At 42.5% G+C, this 20,758-nt stretch overlaps 1 protein-coding gene across 1 annotated transcript in view; it reads right to left on the reverse strand.

Moving 5' to 3' along the window:
* Positions 1-20,441, reverse strand: part of sez6l (seizure related 6 homolog (mouse)-like) — a gene marked incomplete at both ends in the record, with an annotated part of 97,552 nt that extends 77,111 nt beyond the window's left edge. The window contains one exon of the mRNA XM_079256571.1: positions 20,351-20,441. Coding sequence (XP_079112697.1) covers positions 20,351-20,441 — 91 coding nt within the window. The remainder of the gene's footprint in view (positions 1-20,350) is intronic.
* Between the last annotated feature and the right edge of the window lie 317 nt (positions 20,442-20,758).

Raw genomic sequence — 20,758 nt, forward strand, 5'->3', positions numbered from 1 at the left:
CCCCAGACTGGGCAGCGGAGCGCAGCAGGCTGATGTATTGAACATCAAGGCCCCGGCAGTGGCCAATCTTGGTGGAAAGAAACAGAAACATCCTCTCTGTATTCCAACACACTCGTCTCATCTCCACGACTCTCACAGACCTACTCGAGTGAAGGTACAAACGAGTCGACGGCGTGACAAGCGCAGCTATCAGCGTGGCTCTAAGCGGCGTGGATTATCACAGACACAGACGCGGTTTGTTGAATGCGTCAACACAACGACTTCAGTGGGATTCTCGTATCAAAGGCAGATAGAGGAGGAAGCAGAGCGGCGGCTTAGTGTAAGCTTTGAGGCAAATGGGAACTGAAATATTAACCTTTTTAAAAGGTTTGGCTGCAGACACACTTGATTGTGCCAGTCTGCTCTGAGTGACTTCGACAAGGCAAAGTGTCAGGACCAGTTTATGTGCAACTCAGACTGGAAATACAAAGTGTCACTCTAATCCCAGACAACCGTTTCAAATCCTTCTTTCGGTCACAATTTAACATTTGAAGTGGAGCAAAATGAGCAACATTTCATTGCCCCCCCCCCCCCCCCCCCCCCCCCCCACCTCATCTGGAATAAGCCATTAAATATAGATTTGTCTCAGAGAGAAAATATTTTCTGTTTCTACAAGAATTTCTTCATTTGGCTCGTCCTCATTCCTCCGCAGATCATCACAGAGTCTCCACGGCTTTGAACAAATTCAGTTCTGACATCCAAATTGGGCTTAAAGGAATAGTCTGACATTCCCTTTCAGGCAGAAGAAGATCAGAAGAATGATACAACTCTCCTGAATGTTTATTAAATATGAAGCAGCATAGAGATTATTAGCTTCTCTCGTTCGCTGCAGCCTTCTCCATCGACACTGGAATCTATTAAACTTGAACTGATGGGAAAAGGAAACAAAGCTTTTAAAGTCAACTGTGGTTCCAGTTAAGCAACATTACGCTGGCGGGCTACCTGCAGCAGCTCTTTAGAGGTAATGAGGTGCAAAAACAGTGGAAATATTGTAGATCAGCAGCAGGAACGATGCAGGCAAATTTAAATGAGCCTTCTCTCAGGGTGCGGGGAAGAAATTCTGCAAAGTGGTATATCTATGGCAGCCTGGAAAATACTGTAAAAAATTAAAGTTGTAGTGAAATTCTTTTACTTTTACATGGAATATGTTGTTTTATTTACACTAAAAGTTTAATAAAAGCATGCAATCATTAAAATATCTATTTAGCCAACCAGGTATGATTGCAACGCTGCTATTTTCACCACTTGATGGTTTCATTGTAGGGCTGGGCGATATGACCTTTTAGTAATATCCCGATATTTTTATGGCATGTCACGATATACGATATATATCTCGATATTTACCTTAGCCTTGAATGAATGCTTTGGTGCATACAATCACATCAGTAAGATGATTTTGTGTCTCCATTAAAACATAATTGTTCATACTGCATTAAGATATGCTGATTTTAAACATTCATGCCAAAAGGATGAAATTGTAACGAAGCAAACTGATCAAAACCGGATTTATTGAACAGTTAAAGCAGTGGCAGAAACATGTCATTTTAAAACAAAATAAAGTGCCTTTGAATGATGTAATAAATGCAACGTATGAAAATAGGAGCTCTAGGGGGGACTTTTCAAATGATGAACTATTATAAGGCTTTGCTTTATGGATACGTTTTTGAGTTGTCGTGTATTTTTTTTTAATCGCAGACTTTAGCGTAGAAATCAGTCTTATAATACAGGCAGAATGTCCTCGTATCGTCTCCAATAAACTTTCTAGAGACATGAGGAGCCAGATAAATATGCGTCACACACACAGTGGATGAGGTGAGTAAGTGAAAGAGGCTGTGAATGTAATCAAATAGAATTAATTATTTTTGCGTGACGTGAAAAACTTTGTAATTTACGTCCCACTCTGTATTCCAGAGCGGGATCAGTGGCGGATTTGGCTGTTCATTGTGACTGTAGGTGGAGTCGTGCAGGTGTCCTCTCTGCTCCTCTGACTGGCTGCAGCTGCAGCCGGAGCGACTGAGTGCTTTAGGACGGGGAGAGACTCTCCTTCTGACAATAACTTTACAATATGCGCTTTAAAGTCAGTCGCCAAAACACCAGGAAAGTTTCTAATAACTCCAGTAAAAGTCGCTAGATTTGTCGCTTTTCACAAAAAAAGTCGCCAGATTTAGCGAGTAAGTCACCAAGTTGGCAACAGTGGCTACACGCTGCCTCTCATGACGTAGCACGTAGCTCACGTTATGTACGTAACGAGGTGCGCTTGCTTTAACTCTCTGTGCAAAGCGGTGCAGAGTCGAGGAGTGAGAAAACCCCGTCCACAGCTAAAAACACCTGCGTGACAACAGGATACTCGAATATGACGAATATAGGCATTTTCTATATCGCACATGGGACTAGCCACGATATCTGGAGTATATTCGATATATCGCCCAGCCCTATATCATTGTTTATCCACTTCCTTCTGAACATCATATAGTTGTTTTCAGGATGCAAACAGACATATTCAGATTTCATTGAGAAAAGCTAATGTTCTAAATTACCAGTGTACTTTGTTTAGTACTTATACAGCTAACAAAAGAAATTCTTATGACCTGCAGGAAATTAAACAGTCGTTTAGGCTAAATGTGATGCACGCAGTTCTTTCCGTGTGGAAAATGATGTTATATGGTTGCTGCATGTTTATTCTTCACAGGGGCAGCAGGGTTTATCTGCTCATTTTGGTATATTTTCTCCCTGCATCAAAATACAAGAGATTTATGTGAAAGTAAAAATACAGGAGGATGTCAGGAAACGGGAAAATACGGTAGCTTCTTGGCTAAAACAGGAGACTTTACAGCTATTTTTCTCCTCCCTCTATCCACATAGTCAGAAGACTATTGCTTTGATAAGTGAGGTTTATCTGCGTGCACACACACACACACACACACACACACACACACGCACATGCACAGCTTAAAACAGACATATACTAAGTTAAGCTTCAGTTAATTGCCTCTATTGTCGAGAAGTGTCAGCAGCATCTGTGCAATCCTGCAGTCATCCTAGAGAGGATAATCCCAGATACTGAGGCAGGCACCAACAACTCACACTGAGACCTGAGACCCCCCCCCCCCAACACACACACACACACACACACACACACACATACACACACACACACACATACTTTCAAACCCTCTCAAAAAGCCAGAAGAGTGTGTCACAAGGTCCAAGCAGGCTGTCTGCAGCATTAGGAGGAAGGTTTAAAACCAAGAAAACACAACAAGAGTGTGTTTGCATGCATCTTTCCACCCCCACCCAGATTCAGAATAATTCTCTGGGATGTTATCATCTCTTGTAAACTTGTTGTGGAAGCCCAGACCATATGTCTGACTGTGTGAGGGACCAAAACAAAGCTGCACTTCTCGCTTCTGATCCGAATGAGTGCAGGGACTAATTGAGAAGGCAGATTGTGCGACACGTCCACCCTTCCAGCTGCAACAAACACAAACAAGGACGCACAAACCCACACAAACTAATCAGAAATGAAGAAATATACCCAAACAAGGAGCTGAACAAGGAGAACTGCTGCTAGATGTTTGTGTGTCCTTCACAGTCCAAAGCGTGCCCAGACTTTCTGCAGTCGTTGTTTTACTCTGCAGAGACGTGTTGGTTTCACCCACACTACAGATGTGAACTTACTGACACATTTTCTCTAAAAATCTCTCAGAGGAAAGATAGACTGTTTTTGTTATCTTCATCTTTTAAAGATTCTCTAAAATGTTGATGTTTGGTCTCCAGACAAGCAGCAAAATAACGTCATGTGAGAGAAAAGCTGCTTTTTTTCCAACAGATTTACACGATGAGGAAATGCATGCAGAATCATTCAAGATGAGCTCCGTGTTCAGGAACGACCTCCATCAGTAAACTGATAACAAGCAGTTCAATGATTTCCAAACAGAACCGCAGCCTCTGATTGGTCAGAACAGTTTTCACCATCTGGATCTCCTTCCTAGGATTTTTTTTTAAATGCAGCTTTGTCTTGATGCTTGATCTGTGATCTCTGTCTGAGGTTTCAGATGAGTCCCTGCAGAGATTTCAGGTCTGTTGTTCATTCAGGTTCACAGCCTTGTTCCATGTGTCCAAACCAAGCGGCAACCTCCAGCGGTTAAAAGTGAAGCCTACGCAGAAGTGCATAAAACTGCAGTTCCCCCTTCATCCACTAGGGGCTGCAAAACATAGCAAATCCCCATAGACTCCCATGTTAAAAAGACCAACTTCACAGCAGATATAAACATGTTTACAGCCTGGTTCAAAAATCCATTTTAGGTTTAATAGGTCAGGTTTACCTTCATGACAACTGTGGGGGGAGTGAATTTTTTTCTAACTCGCCCGTTTTAAAGTAATTTAATCTCGAAGTTCGGCAAATTTAGTGGCGTGTCCTTTTGATTGACAGGTACCTGATCTCCCGCTTCAAGTCAGAACAACGGAGAACAACCGCGGTTTTTAGCTTGTTAACAACGTGACTTAGCTTTAGCCCGCTTACCTCCGTTAGCTGGTTAGCTCCCTTTATCTCCGGGTTAGCTTGGTTAGCTTGTAGCTACAGAAAGCTTGGAGTTCGCTAGATGTCAATCATCCGCCATGACGCTCACAGCCCCCCTCTCAGCTCCACCTCTTTACCCATATTTTGTGTTTTTCGGGCGAGACGACGCGCATGCCCCTGCCAAGATGGTGATGGTAGGAACCGCCCACCGAGCTTCAATTCAGCTCTTCAGAAACCTACGGGTGACGTCACGGAGGCTCCGCCCATCTCTTTATATACAGTCTATGCTATGGTCTGAACCTGATCAAATCTATGACTTCTGTGACATTTTAAGTTGAGAAGTGTTATTTTTAAGGGGTTTAATGTCATTTCCCCTCTAACTCCACAGCTGACAGGAGCTGAAAAGTCATTAGTAGTGTGACGGGAATCGTGCCGCAGAAGAAAGAAATGTAGCAGTGAATATTCTGGGCATCTGAACGAGCTATTTGTTGTAGAAATAAAGCAAAACTTTCAGTCTTCTCAAGATGATATCTCAGAGTTTCAGTGACTTGAACTTATCAAGTGGCCTTTTTCCACTGAAATATATGTAGAATAAAAACCTAAAAGGTGAACAATGCTGTTTTTTCTGTAGCAAACTCAAATCAAGGTTCTCTTCATAATGTTTGAAGCTCAAGTAGTTTTCAAAGGACTTGTGAATGTGTAAAACCACTGCAGGTTGATTTTCTTGCTCTAGTTTTGTGAAGGCTCAGCAACAGCATGCAGATGATTTGCAGTCATCAGGATAACACCTTACAAACTGCAGCTACAGTCTTTCAAATCTTCTCGCAGCTTCATAAAAAAAAAGCAGCTTTGGCTCTTCATTAGGAGGAGAGCGCCGGCTAACCGTGATAATCAGCAGCTCATATTCTGGGGAGCTGTCGGAGAAATGAAAGGTTAAACCCCTCTAAGCCCACCTGCTCCCTCCTGTCGCTGTAGAGACATGTCGCTGATTAAAATGGGGTCACCTCCAACTTTCTGTTGTTTTCTGGCTCTGCTGCCTGCTTTTGTCCTACAAGCTCCTGTTATCTTTTACCTGCCGCGTCTGCGTGGACTATCCCCCAGAAACATCAGATACGGGGCCCGGCTTATTTCATAAAGACGAGAACAAAGTCGCGCGAGGATCAAGCCAGAAGAAAAACACCCTCTGTATGTTTGCAGCGATACTTTGTCGACCTACTTCTGACACAGTTTGACAGAAAATGACACAAAGCTTCAGCTCAGAGCCAAATCCAACACAAGAATTCACAAACCGCGCAGCGCTCCGATCTTCAGAACTCAGGATAAACCTGCTTCCTCAGACGCTCCTGATCTGAGACGTAAACAGAAAGATTGTTCCTGCATTTTGAGTGTTAACATGTTAGCGCAACGTTTCGTTTGTTCACAATGAAAAAAGCAGATTTTATTCTTTCCAACTGCTGAACGAAGCGAATCAACCCCCCCCAGCTGACATCAACGTTTACATTAGAGGCAAAATAAAGTCTAAAAGACCTTCAGAAACCCTGGAAAAAACAGCAGCTTGAGACCACTTTGAAACATCAAAAAGGATCCGGCTTCCCATGGACGACAACGGGTTACTGCAAGCTGGATTTATACGCGTGTGTCGTCTGCGTACAGTCGGGACGGGCGCAGCTGGCGCTGGCGAAATGTGCTGCTTCCGTAGAGTTACGGCGTCATGTTGCAGCTTCCATTCTGAATCTGAAGGTGGCGGTGAAGGCCGGTTTATACCCGCTTGGCGTCTGCTTCAGGTGGGTTACACTGTAACTGCCATAGGCTTTTCGTCGGTAGGCAGAGGCTCAGCACGCACTCTTCAGACCCGGCTACGCTGTACTTCTAGCTTGGGATTGGTCAGAGTCATGGCTGTCAAGTATTCCGTTTTAGCCGGGAAACTACCGTGTTTTCCCCTGTTTCCCACTAATACGAGGAGAGGAACCACCTGGACCTGCGAAGACTAAACACATTGAAAGAACTGAATTTTTTTTCTTTTTTTTTTTTTTTTTTAATTTCTATTTAACCAGAATTAGAAAATAATGTAACGATTTTCATCAAATTTTTATTTATTATTACTTTAGTCAATTTCTTATCCTTCTTTAACGGTCGGGTATGAATAAATGTGATGATGACTCTATGTATCTATGTGCATGTGTATGTGAGTCTATGGCTGATCGCCATATAATAACAACATATTTTTGTTATTTTAGAAAGGAAATATTTGCTGGAACTGAAGCAAACCATTAAAAAAAAAACCTCTGCACTGATGAGTTTACCAGCAGATACCAGCTCATCGTCCATCTGCAGACCCTACGCTTCAGTATACGACACACACTCTGTAAAATAGATCTTGGTGTTATGTTGTGGAAATGTGATGCAATAATTCAATGGAAAAACTGTATTTCTTATCATATCAACATTTAAAAAACATTTTTTATATATATATTTTTAGCCAATATTAGTAAGAGCCATAGTAGAAGGTCCAAAGAGCCACTTGATGCCCCGGAGCCACTGGTTCCAGACTCCTGGCTGAGTACTTGAGTCCCTGATGGCGCTGCTGGACCTGTGTAAGCTAACTTCATCCCTTTGGTCTCCAGCTGAAAAAAATACCGCCATGCTTCTGTTTGTTTTGTAGCCATTTACAGTATTTGCTCTGTTCTGCTGCTTCCGCTACAAATAAAGCTATAAACATTAGTAGACATTAGTTCTGCGTCTGCATAATGAAACATCTCTCCTCCTGCCTCAGACAAAAAGTAGTCGCCATCCTGAGTTACTGTCATTATGTTTAATCACATAATATCATATTAAACCTTGGAATTTAAAGGAAAACTGCTGAACTTTGGCAAAGAGTTTTGCACTTTGGCGCCACCTAATCTGGCAAATTTCCATCTTGCAACCTGTTTCTTCTCAGATTTCTCCAGTCAGTACAAGTCAGTGCAAGTCCTTTAGAAGCAACAAGAAAGGTGGTGGTACTGCATCAATAACAAATAGTCTCCTAAATAATAGACAAATACTTTTAGATCAGTACACCACCTTTGAGCATCATGCTTTTGTTTTTAACAGTCCCCCAATCCTCTGCATCACTGTTTACAGACCACCCAAACATGATGCTGCTTTTATCAGTGAATTTTCCAAACTTTTATCAGCAATACATGCCGCCCACAATCTTATCATCATATCTGGTGATTTTAACATACACATGGACAATCCCTCTGATTCAATGACAAAAGGGTTTTTAAGTCTATTAGATTGTTTTAACTTTACACAACATACTAAACAGCCGACTCACAACCGAGGACATACATTAGATTTAATTATTAGTTATGGCTTGTCAGTTAGTGTGTCTTCTATCGTGGATTTAGCCATATCAGACCACTACTGTGTGTTTTTTAACGTCACCAGTTTTAACCAGCAGGGGGCCCCAGTGAGAACCGTTAGGAAACGATGTATTACTTCTGAAGTGGCTGAGAATTTTATTGAAATTTTATACCAAACACCTTCTGAGATCTTACCTGCTTCCTGCGATTCAGTTGTTGATCAGTTTAATAATAGATTAAAATCAGCAATTGATACAGCAGCTCCACTTGTATTAAAAACCGTTAAAACCAAACTGAAGCCACAGTGGAGAACTGAAGAAATAAAAAAGCTGAAACAAAATTGCAGGAGAGCAGAAAGACGATGGAGAAAAACTAAACTTGTAGTGCACTATGAAATCCTGCGTGATCACCTAAGAATCTATAATAACACAATAAAACAGGTAAGAACTGATCACTTCTCAAAACTCATAACTGTCAACAAAAGTAATCCAAAGTTCCTTTTTAAAACCATTGATATTTTAATAAACACTGGTTTTAATAAGTCCTCCATGCAACCATCACAAACAGCATGTGAGGACTTTGCAGACCACTTCAGAAGTAAGATCAATGCTATCAGATCCGGTCTTTTATCTAAATGCAGTGTTGATTTTAACAGATCTGAAGCATTGTTTTTACCCGAGGAGAAGCTGGAGAGTTTTGTCCTGGTTGATACAAAGATGCTTGGTCGAGTTTTCTCCCAGCTGAACCCAACAACCTGCCTTTTAGACCCTATTCCCACATCACTGTTCAAGAAATTTTATGGCTTCTTTGAGTCTGAGTTTTTACTTATCATAAATTCCTCTCTTCAGACGGGTGTCTTCCCCACCGCCTTTAAAACAGCGGTGGTGAAGCCCCTTCTGAAGAAGAGTAATCTGAATCCCAACATTCTTGATAACTACAGACCTGTATCCAACTTGCCGTTTCTTAGTAAAATGATAGAAAAAGTTGTTTTTATTCAGCTAAATGAGTTTTTAAACAGGAATAATATCTTAGAAAAATGTCAGTCTGGTTTTAGGACAAACCACAGTACTGAGACGGCCCTTTTAAAGATTGTGAACGATCTAAGAGGCAATCTGGATGCACAAAAACTTTCTGTCCTGGTGCTGCTGGATCTCAGTGCCGCTTTCGATACAGTAGACCACCAGATTTTATTAAACAGACTCAGATGTCTGGTGGGCCTCTCAGGTACTGTTTTAAAATGGTTTTACTCCTATCTCACAGATCGACAGTTTTTTATAAGTATGGATACATGCTCCTCAAAGACCCATAAAATAAAATGTGGGGTTCCCCAAGGATCAATTTTAGGCCCATTACTTTTTAACCTGTATATGTTGCCACTTGGGGACATCATCAGGAGACACGGCATTGATTTCCACAGCTATGCTGATGATACACAGCTTTACATCGCCGTGTCTCCTGATGACCTGGAGCCAGTTAACACCCTTTTAAACTGTATTTTAGATATAAAGTCATGGATGGCAGAGAACTTCTTACAGCTCAACCAGGACAAGACTGAAGTTTTAATCATCGGTCCTGAAGACAAGAGAGAGATCATTTCATGCAAACTGCAGAGTTTTAAATCCTCCCAGTGTGTACGAAATCTGGGTGTTATTTTTGACTCTGAGCTGAATTTTATTCAACATATCAGAAATGTTACAAAGACAGGATTTTATCATCTCAAAAACATCGCCAGAGTCCGCCCATTTCTCTCTCTTGCCAGCACATAGGTACTAATGCATGCTTTTATTTCTAGTAGACTAGACTACGGTAATGCCCTGCTCTCTGGTCTTCCCAAAAAGAGTATTTCTAGTTTACAACTACTGCAGAACTCGGCGGCACGAGTTCTGACAAGGACCAGGGGGCGGGAACACATTACACCTGTTTTAAAGTCGCTGCACTGGCTCCCCGTGCAATTCAGGATTGATTTTAAGGTTCTTTTAGTGGTTTATAAATGTCTTAATGGTCTTGGGCCTTCTTATTTATCTGATCTGTTTTTAAGGTATGAACCCTCGCGGACCCTGAGGTCCTCAGGTACCGGCCTTTTAGTGCTTCCTAAAGTTCGTACCAAAACATATGGCGAGGCCACATTTCAGTATTACGGGCCTCGCCTATGGAACAGCCTGCCTGAGGGCCTCAGGGCTGCAGAGACTGTTGATGTTTTTAAAAAAAAGCTCAAGACCTACCTTTTTAGTTTAGCTTATAACTAAGTTTTAACATTCTTATATTAACCCATATTTATCTTTCTTTTTAGTTAATTTTATTTATTTATTTATATATTTTATATATTGATTTACATAGTATAGATTTTATTATTTTATCTTAATGGATTTTATTTTTGTTTAGTTATCACTCCAGCTCTCTCCTCATCGGGGTCCTCTTCGCCGAGGGCTGCCCCTGCTCTGACTGCATGGGTGTTGCTGTGGGGGCTGTCCCTGTCTGGTGGGTCTGGATCCAGCGCTGCAGCTTTACGGTTGTGGCGTGGGTCCTGTCTGCCCGGACCCGGGTGGCCCCCATGGTGATGGCCTGGGTGGTCTTGGTTGGGGGTAGCCCTTTGTGTAGAGGCTCCCTGAGAATACCGTTTCCTTATCTGGTGCACATCTGGTGCAAATGCACCTGGCCATTCATTCATCTTCTTTTAACTGTTACAGGGCAAATAGGGCATGGGTGAGGGTGGTTGTGGGTGGGTGAAAGGGGATGTGTATGTGTGTTAGTGTTTTATCTATTTTGATGTAAATTGTTTTATAATGTAAAGCACTTTGTATTGTTTTTAAGCACGAAAAGTGCTATACAAATAAAGTTTGATTTGATTTGATTTGATTTGAGTGTTTTTTTCTTTTCCCATCTTTCTCTGATGATGTTTTCTTGTGTTTCTTTGTGGAATCAGCCAGGACTAAAAGCAGCCAGTGTGTTTATATCCAGCTGTAGCTGTGCAACATGATGCCATAAAGCAAAACTCTGTGTGGTTTTTCACCCTTGGGATGCAGCAGGATGGCGACACGTCCAGGAAGGAACATAATTAATGTCAGCCTGCCATTAAAATGACTCAAACACATAGCTTTAAGGTTGGAAAGTTAAGTATCGATGCTTTAAAAGGCAGACCAGTTAAAGCAAGTTTCTCTGGGACTCAGATAATCCGCCCATGAGAATCAAACCTTTTGACATGTAACCACAAGGTCAGAAAGACCAAAATAAAAAGGTTTTTGGAGAAAATGTTGGAGAAAATAGAGATAATTTACAATAATTAGTCACTTTACATATAGACATCTGTATTTATCTGGCAGTTTAACTTGTTAACGCCCATAGACTGTATATAGAGAAGGACGTATCCTCCTTGACGTCACCCGTAGGTTTCTGAAAAGCTGAATTGAAGCTTGTTGGGCGGTTCCTACCATCGCCATCTTGGCAGGGGCATGCGTGTCGTCTCGTCTGAAAAACACAAATATGGGCAAAGAAGTGGAGCTGAGAGGGGGGCTGTGAGCGTCATGGTGGATGATTCACATCAAGCGAACTCCGAGCTTTCTGTAGCTAAGAGCTAACCGAGCTAACCCGGAGATAACAGGAGCTAACCAGCTAACGGAGGTAAGCGGGCTAAAGTTAAGTCACGTTGTTAACCGGCTAAAAACCGCGGTTGTCCTACGTTCTTCTTACTTGAAGCGGGAGATCGGGTATCTGTCAATCAAAAGGACACGCCCCTAAATCTGCCAAAATTCGAGATTAAATTACTTTTAAACGTGCGAGTTAAAAAAAAAAAAATCACTCCCCCCACAGTTGTCATGAAGGTAAACCTGACCTATTAAATGAAAATGGATTTTTGTACCAAGCTGTAAACATGTTTATTTCTGCTGTAAACATGTTTATTTCTGCTGTAAACATGTTTATTTCTGCTGTAAATGTATTTATTTCTGCTGTGAAGTTGGTCTTTTTAACATGGGAGTCTATGGGGATTCGCTCTGCTTTGCAGCCCCTAGTGGGTGAAGGGGGAACTGCAGTTTTATGCACTTCTGCATAGGCTTCACTTTTAACCTTCGAAGGCTCCATCCATCTTTCATACAATGTTAACGCCACAGGGAGCCATTTGATATCCTAAACTATAGGAGTATAAACTATAAATTAATAATATACATATATACAGGGAAGTATTTGAAGCAGAAACTGTGTCCGCTGTTTCTCAAACTTGCCTTCATCTTTTTGTGCGCCTCAGCCTCGCCTCGCCTCCCCTTCTACGCTCTTCTCTCTCTGATGCTAACTTGGCACAATAGTCTGAAAAGTTTGAAGCCGGAGGATCTGGTTGTGTAATAAGGCTCGGGTTATTCAAGCAGAAGAAACAATCTCCTCTGTCTTCCCCTCAGTTCCATTTTTCTCTCCACTCACTCACAAGTAATAGGAGAGAAAATAAAAAGATGAGGAGGGAGGATGAAGGGAACCGCAGAGAGGAAGCTGAGGAGGGAAGAGGAGAGGCGATGCGATGGGAGGAGAGGAACAGATTACAAAATGGATGGGTTTTTGAGGAGAGGATCTATTTTTTTTTTTTTAATTAGGCGGACATGCTGTATTGACATTGTGGGTATTTTCTTGTTGTTGTTGGTCGATAAGGCCACATGTCGCTCTCTGGATCCAAAATGCACTTGGCTTTGCTCCTCAGATGGAGCTCCTGATTCTCTACCCGCCTGTCAAGCTGTCTTTTTACCAGATTATCGTTCTCACACCGAGAAATCAGACCACGCAGCGATCAGCGCACAAAGCCACAATCATGACAGAGACACTCATAAACACACATGCGCTCTGCTGGAGGAGCTCATTAAACACAACACCGGTGGTGAGATGAAACCAGTGATGCAGCACATGATACGCTGTGTGTGTTACAGATCGAAAAGGTCGTGCACGAACACAGAAGCGACAGAAGCCTGCTGAGAAATTATTGATGAATGCACACGAGCATGTTTGAGCGTGTGGGTGTGTGTGTGCGGGACATTTTACACCTCACAACTACAAAGGGATGTTTGAGGAGCAAGTTTAAGACCTCACAAGTGCACAGAGATCCACATGCATGTGATGAAGAGGTGGATTACTGACACTCAGAAGAAGAGTGGTGGCTGACAGCCGGGTGACGCGCAGTCGCCTCGGATGTTCAAAGTTGGAATCAAAGCCTGAACATGATGAAATGTTCTGGAACAAAGCATTCAGTGTGAGTGTGTGAGACCCCAACAGGAGCTTTTACATGGTGATGACAGTAATGACGTTTTATGCGGGATTGCATGTGATGGGAACAGAAAGAGAACAAAATATTCCAAATAATTCATTTTCATTCTTCACTGTTTGAGCTCTGTGAGCAGTTTTCCAGTTTTCTGCTAAAAACCTGGAGCCACAATAACGACGAGGTCTAATTTAACACTGCTGGAGTTACAGAAAAGAGAATAAATATCTGTATATGTGAAGAAGGACTCAAGACAAATAAAAACATTTCAGTCTTGTTTAAATACAATGCTTTTAGGATAAATAAAACTCAGATTATAGATCAATATGAGAATATTAAGGTCAATTCTAAGACAGTAAAGTTGAATAAAATTAGAAGTAAGTTCAGAAAGTTCCCCAAAATAGCAATGTTCCTCCCATCTGAGGAACATCTAGTTTTAAAAGTTATTAGTATATAATCTCTTTATGTAGCGTTTGGCAGTGCAAGAATGTGAATTTAGTATTGTTACACAATTTTAAGGTATTTGCTTAAAACTTGAATTACACTTAATTTTTTCCAACTAGTAGCAACAGAAACACAGAATATGTCTCACGCAGACGCTCAGAAACCTCACCACACAATGACGTAGCGTGAATACCCTGACCCTGGCCATAAATGTTGCAAAGAGGACGGAGAACAGGTGGTTATGGCTCCTTCACGTACGTCACTGCCCTCGTGCTTCAATGCATCTTTTAAATTGCGATTTTTACAGTTAATCCACTAGGGGGCGATGCTGAGTTTAGCGTTTACTGGGTTGGTAGCAGTAACTATAGACGTCGTAAATACGTAGACGCCTCATTGAGCGCTGGAGAGTGAACCAGCGTCGCCGTTATATTGGATGGATCTCCGCTTTCGAGTCTTGCTGCAGAGTCAACGTAGTTTCCCCACATAACTGTTTTCTGTGGAACAACGCGTATATATTACACACAAACAAAACACTTTTCTACATAACTGGTTGATAAATAATGTTAACACAGTGAATAGTCTACTAAATGCAAATGATAAATTTTACTCCTATGAGGTTTATATGGAAAAATATATTAATGCTTCACAAAGAGAGTTTTACATGGTAGCATAATTACCTCCACCAAGGAGGTTGTGTTTTTACCGGCTTTATCTGTTTGTCTGTTTGTGTTCAAGATAACTTAAAAAGTTCTGGATGGATTTTCATTATATTTCCATAACTTGTTGGAAACATATAAAGGAAGGAATACTTTAATTTTGGCGGTGATCCGGATCACCGTTTGGATCTAGGAACTTTTTAAAGGCCTTGGCAGAGGTCTGCTCTCTTCAGGTGGTTTTCTCTGTAACTTTTGATTTGCACAGTTTTTATACAATACTTTAGTTTCAAACTTTGTACAACAGTATCTCTATATTTATTAAATGATAAATGTAACTAAAACAAAAGAGTAAACTGTAATCAAGAGAAACCCCGCAACCATTCCTGTAATTTGTTCAGCATACGGTTGAAATAACTGGCGAAATATTGAAAGCAGATTGTGTGGAATTACGTTTTACAAGGTTGAATAATAATTTATTTGACCAGATAAAAATAGATAAATCTAAATGCATCAATAAACAATCAAACATGTTAGTATCAACTTCATTTGTACATTTATTTATATTGCAGCTACCTTATGTCTTTGTTAAATAGCTTCATAAAAAATATTTTAGCATAAAAGCACGCCGTTTTTTTGTTTTTTTTCAATGTTTGACAGTGATCTGTATCATAACAATATCTCTGTCCTTTGTAACAAACCAAACTGAGAAAAATCATGTAAAAATTTGTAAAATTATTGTTGTGGTAGGGGCTACACCTTACAAATGCATTGGAGGCGCATGCGAGACCCATCCAAGATGGCGGCGCGATGAGACGTCAGCTTGTATAGGCAGCGTGATTCAGTGCGGCGTTTATGTATATATGATGTCTATGGCAGTAACGTGTTGCTGAAAAGTTATTTTCAACCCTCCAAAAACACCAGATGATGTTCAGTGCGGGTGGTCTCTAACCAGTAACTTGTCAGATGAGGGTTCAGTGATGCGATGCAAAGTGAGGTCACATGGACCTGAATTAATCTTCATTCAGACAACAGATGAAGCAGGCGAAGAGGAGCAGCAGAAGAACAAGATGGCTGTTTAGTTTGAGGAGAGGCTTTGCTGAAAATGACCAATAATCACCCCTCCACAAGGTACCGCAGGCTAACGGCATGCCTGCACATGCTGAAACTCAGCTCAGCTCATGTGCAGGGAGGATTATGCAGCAAGTGAAGCCACCTTCCTGAGCTTTTATACCTCTTTGTGACTCCGTCAGACCCAGAACCTCATTCTGTCACAACTCTTTATCACTTTCATAGCCTTCAAATCAGATTTCTGTCAGGAAAACTGGTTGCAGATCTGCTCAGATCATGATGTGGGGTTATGATAATGAAGCAGCAGTGTAAACCCACAAGTTCAACGGCCTTATTATTGTCTTCATCTTCATCTTCATTTTCAGCTGCTTATCCAGGGTCGGGTCGCGGGGGCAGCAGCCTAAGCAGGGAAGCCCAGACTTCCCTCTCCCCAGCCACATTTGCCAACTCTGCGGGGGGGATCCCGAGGCGTTCCCAAGCCAGCCGAGAAATATAATCCCTCCAGCGTGTCCTGGGTCTTCCCCGGGGTCTCCTCCCAGAGAGACGTGCCTGGAACACCTCACCGGGGAGGTCCAGGAGGCATCCTGGCCAGATGCCCGAACCACCTCAACTGGTTCCTCTCGATGCGGAGGAGCAGCGGCTCTACTCTGATCTCCTCCCAGATGACCGAGCTCCTCACCCTATCTCTAAGGGAGAGCCCGGCCACCCTGCGGAGGAAACTCATTTCAGCCGCCTGTATACGAGGTCTCGTTCTTTCGGTCACGACCCACAGCTCATGACCATAGGTGAGGGTAGGAATGTAGATCGACTTATTATTGTCTTTAAATTCAATTTTAAGAACTGACAGGCAGCATTGTGAACGCACTTGTCATGTGTTATTTTGTGTTTCTCCTTAGTTCTGGCTTCCTGTTTTGGTTCGTAGGTTTCCTTGTTTAGTTCTCTGATGCCTAGGTTCCTGTTCATTAGTTTCACCTGGTTTGATTTTCTGATTAGTTTCACCTGTGTCTCGTTGTGTTCTGTGTATTTATACCCCTCAGTTTTTGTCTTGAGTTGCTGGTTCATTTTGTTTTGCCCTCACTTTGTTCATGGGATTAAAATCATGATTTCTGCATCCTGGTTTCCCAACTCCTGCATTTGGGTCCACATCCCCACCGCTACTGTGACAGCAATATGCACAACAGTGGCAGAGAACAGTAAACTGGCTTTCGCCAAGCTTCAGCAAACAGTTCTGACATGAGGTTCTCGTTCCCTCACTGATCTCGATTACCATTTTCTTGTATATTCTATATGACAGAAATGTGGATGTTGTGACATTTAAGTGATGTATTACACAAAGAAATCTGGCGTTCTTACAGTCAAGCATGCTGAGCGACAACAGCAACAACGTGCAGGAAAAACAGACCTGGTGAATAAGTGATGACTTCCAGTGAGGACATGACAGCATCAGATCTGTGTGGAGCGATGAAGACGCTGTGACCTTCCTCACATGAAAACCAGCAGGAAGGCCTTGAGCTTCGACCTCTGTAACATTGACTTCTTCTGATTCTGCAATAATTTAATAGAAGCTGCTGGAGATATAGGAGAACCCACAAGCTCCACAAACTAACCTGTAAAAAAGTAATTTATCATGTTGAGCGGTTGCCGCTGCCGACCGAACCGCTCGTCTTGTGGTGGAGAGCTGAGAGCTGTATGTGCTAAACAAAAACAACAAACACTAAATGTTTTTTTTTCTCCAGTTTTGAGGATCATTGACTCCAGTATTGCCTCAAGTTTTGTTGTTTCTCTGTATGAACTTTGAAAATGGGCTTTTCCCTTCAACTTTATTATGAGTATTTGTCAGCCAGGGATCCAATAGTATTCCATGTTTGTCTGCTCAAGTTGCCAGATTGTCAATTAAACAGCATCAACCCTGCAATTTCAAGCCAGCCGTTAGCACAACCACATTCAAGAGCCGTGTGCGTGCAGCAGCTTTCTGCAGGCGCTCCACATGAATGCTGAATGAATTCACTCGCTATGTAGTCGCTGTTGCTTCCAGCACTTCAGCTTGTTTAGCTAAAACGATACAACTGAGTGTGACACTTTAAAACGCACCAATAATGCCATGTTGAGTCATATGTGCAACTTGTTAAATGTGTGTGACAAGGTTCTGCAGAGCATCAATTATATACTTCACGAAATGACATTTCAGCAACTTAAAGCCATTTAATAAAGAAGTGGTCATTAAGGGTGTTGTAGCTGCATGATTTCATTCTGACCATCCTAGTGACAACCTGTATAACTCCACTAAACATCTGTAAGCACACAGAATGTTAAGTAAGAAACATATTAGTCACAAGTTATAAGCAACTATTAAAAAAATAATAAAATAATTTTAAAGAGGGGAAGAAAGAAGATTGTCCAATTTGCACATGCTGAAAGTGATTAAAGGTATATTTTCTGCAAGAAAATACGCCCCCTAGTGGTTGTAAGAACAACTGCATATAAAGTTAAGATGTAGGTCCGGTTAAAAACTGTGGTTGTTCTACATTCCTCCTTCTTGAAGCAGGATATCAGGTACCTGTCAATCAAAAGGAGACGCCCCTAAATATGCTCAGTTTCTAGATGAAATTACTTCTAAATGGTAGAAAAAATTCACTCCCCCCACAGTTGTCATGAAGGTCATGAACCTGACCTATTATACCTAAAATGGATTTTTTAACCAGGCTTTAAACATGTTTATTTCTGCTATAAACATGTTTATTTGTGCTGTGAAGTTGGTCTTTTTAACATGCGAGTTTAATGAGATTTGTTCTGTTCTGGAGCCCCTAGTGGACGAGGGGGGAACTGCAGTTTCTGGCACTTCTGCATAGGCTTCACTTTTAACCCTTGGAGGTTGCTGCTTGCTGTAGATACGAGGACTCGCAGTAATGTTGATGCCGTTAGACGGTACAAAACAAAACATCTCCTGGATTCATCTACAGTTCCTTGTGGTTGAAATGTAGTTTGCAATGGAGATTTAATGTGTTTCTCTGGTGGTTTGCTCAAGTGTTCCAAGTGTCCTCAGAGTTCCTGCGTTTGCAGTCGGACATCTCTCTCCTACTCAGCATAGTTCCAAACAGCCGTTCTGTTGAGCCAGAAGTTCTTCTGCATCCACATTTTCTCCTCTTGTTACCTTCCACCATAACACCGCTAACTTCATGGCCTCTGTAGCTGCTGCCGTTAGCAAGAACATTGAGCATCCAGGACAGGAAAAGTCGACATTTGAACCACGCAGAGCATGAATGCTCAGCAGCGTTAAATATACATACATATAGATGTGCATGCTATATGCAAAAACATAACATGCGTGTTAATACTGCATTGGAGATAAAATATTGTCCAGTTCTCTGTATTATCCAACCTCACTAAACTCAATAATAAGGCTGCTACACATATTTTAATCACAATAACACAGAACTGTACACATCCACTACATGAATGCATCACTCTGCTCCCCTTTAGGGTGCTAGGTCAGGACACTGTGGTGCAGGACGGCTCATTGCAGAAAAAAACCTGATGCCCGCAGTCACAGATGTCCTAAACAACAGGCTCTGCTGAGGACACTATTGATTAGTTATGTAATATCGTGTTCTGTGCAGTATTATGTCATGTCCTATGTTGCCTACATGCTGATAGGACCAGGGCCTCGATCTGTGGAGAAGAATTTCCCCTCAGGATCAATGAAGTCAAAGTCTGAAGTGTAGTTTGTAATCTAAAAAGAATGTATTTAAGCCCTATCAGTGATGGTTTCCAAGCTGTAACCAAGTAAAATATACAGTCACAAAACTGTAATTAAAAATATAGTAATACTGTAAATCACAGGTATAGTGGTGAAATATTTATGTAAATCAGTGTAATGATTCCATTAAAAAAGGTTTACGTTAACCTACATTAACATCCAGTTACCAGAAAAATCAACAGCAATATTTTTACAGTGAAGAGTCGACATCAAACTGGCTGGACGGAGCTCAGAGAAGAGACAGGAAGCAGCTGTAGGGGGCGCTAAAGTGCAGAAATCTGCCAGTCCAGTTGTGTTGCTGAAAGGTTATTACTTTTTCGACCGAATCACATCCATATAACCTTCACTGCCACCCTCTGGTGACACCCCACAGTCCAGTTCATTGGTTTCTAACCAGTAAACAAGAGCATGTCTGTTTCCCATTTCTCCCAGCAGCTTCCCACAATATCAGATCTGCATCACCAGTAAATGTAAACCCATACAACACATTTCCTCATTTTCATTCTGCTAATTGTGCAGCGACTGCATAAAAACCGTCCTAAAATACTCGTGTGTTGTTGCAGATTAGCCATTTGGTCACTCTGTGTTGTTTTTAGACCCACGGTGATGTTCCACGTTCCAGATAAAAATATTTACTGTCAGAAAACCAGGAAAAAAAGTGTTTATACAGCCTCACCAATCTCACGCCAGCTGCTCAAGGGTTTCTGACAAGAAACACAATGAAAGCTGCCGTGATGACGTCACCAAGGTCGTCTTCCAATGATCCACAGAAAACATTTCACGACACGAATAACGGAGTTCTTCCCAGAAAGTGGGTCCAAACAAACCAGAACTGCTGAGATTCCTGCCTCCATCTGACAAGCAGCAACTTCCCTGTCCTCACTTTCTGTCCATGCGCGCACACGCACACACACACACACACACCATCCCTCAGCCTCCCACTCCGCGCGAGTTTAACCGCAGCGCCTGTTGACAGGTGATCTCTTCCTCTGCATTAACTCTTGCCTGGTCGAGGCTCCCACGCACACGAGTGGGCACCGGTTCACGTGCACTTTTTCAGTATGCGTGCACGCTGCTGAGCAGCTTGCACGAGGCATCTCTCATTAACGCTGATTAAGACTTGAAAGGATCCAACACACTCTCTCCTCATCCTCCCACGGAATGTCAAACAAGTCAGGGATGCCCACGAAGACGAGCTGCTGCTGGCGCTCAGCTCGAACACAATCCACGACAAGCAGTTGCAAATACACCAAATAAAACACGCAAAAGGTTTGTGAGCTGCGACTTCACCTCCTGCTGAGACGCTGCTCCACAGCAGCCCGATCCACAGCACGGCGGGGAAGCCGCTGCGCAGCCGGACCGAGCGGGCAGCCGGCGGCATGGCGACAGGAGCCGGTCCGTGGGGGGCGGGGAGGGGGCACGAGGACAGCAGCAGGGAGAGGAGCTCCGGGTGTGTCTGCTGGCTGATCTGCGGTCAGTTGCTCAGGAAGAGCCGAGAAGGTCGCAGGAGAAGGTCCGCATGTCAGAGCAGCATCCTCCTGACTGCAAGCAGCGCCTCCTGCCTCCGATCTGTCCTCCTCCTCCTCTCCTCCGCGTGCTCTGCTGTCCTAGTCACTGTAGTCTCTCTCTCTCTCTCTCTCTCTCTCTCTCGCACCCGCCTACCCCATGCACGCACGCGCGCGCACTCACACACACTGA

Source organism: Telmatherina bonti, assembly GCF_933228915.1.
Source record: "Telmatherina bonti genome assembly, chromosome: 17".
Taxonomy (NCBI): domain Eukaryota; kingdom Metazoa; phylum Chordata; class Actinopteri; order Atheriniformes; family Telmatherinidae; genus Telmatherina; species Telmatherina bonti.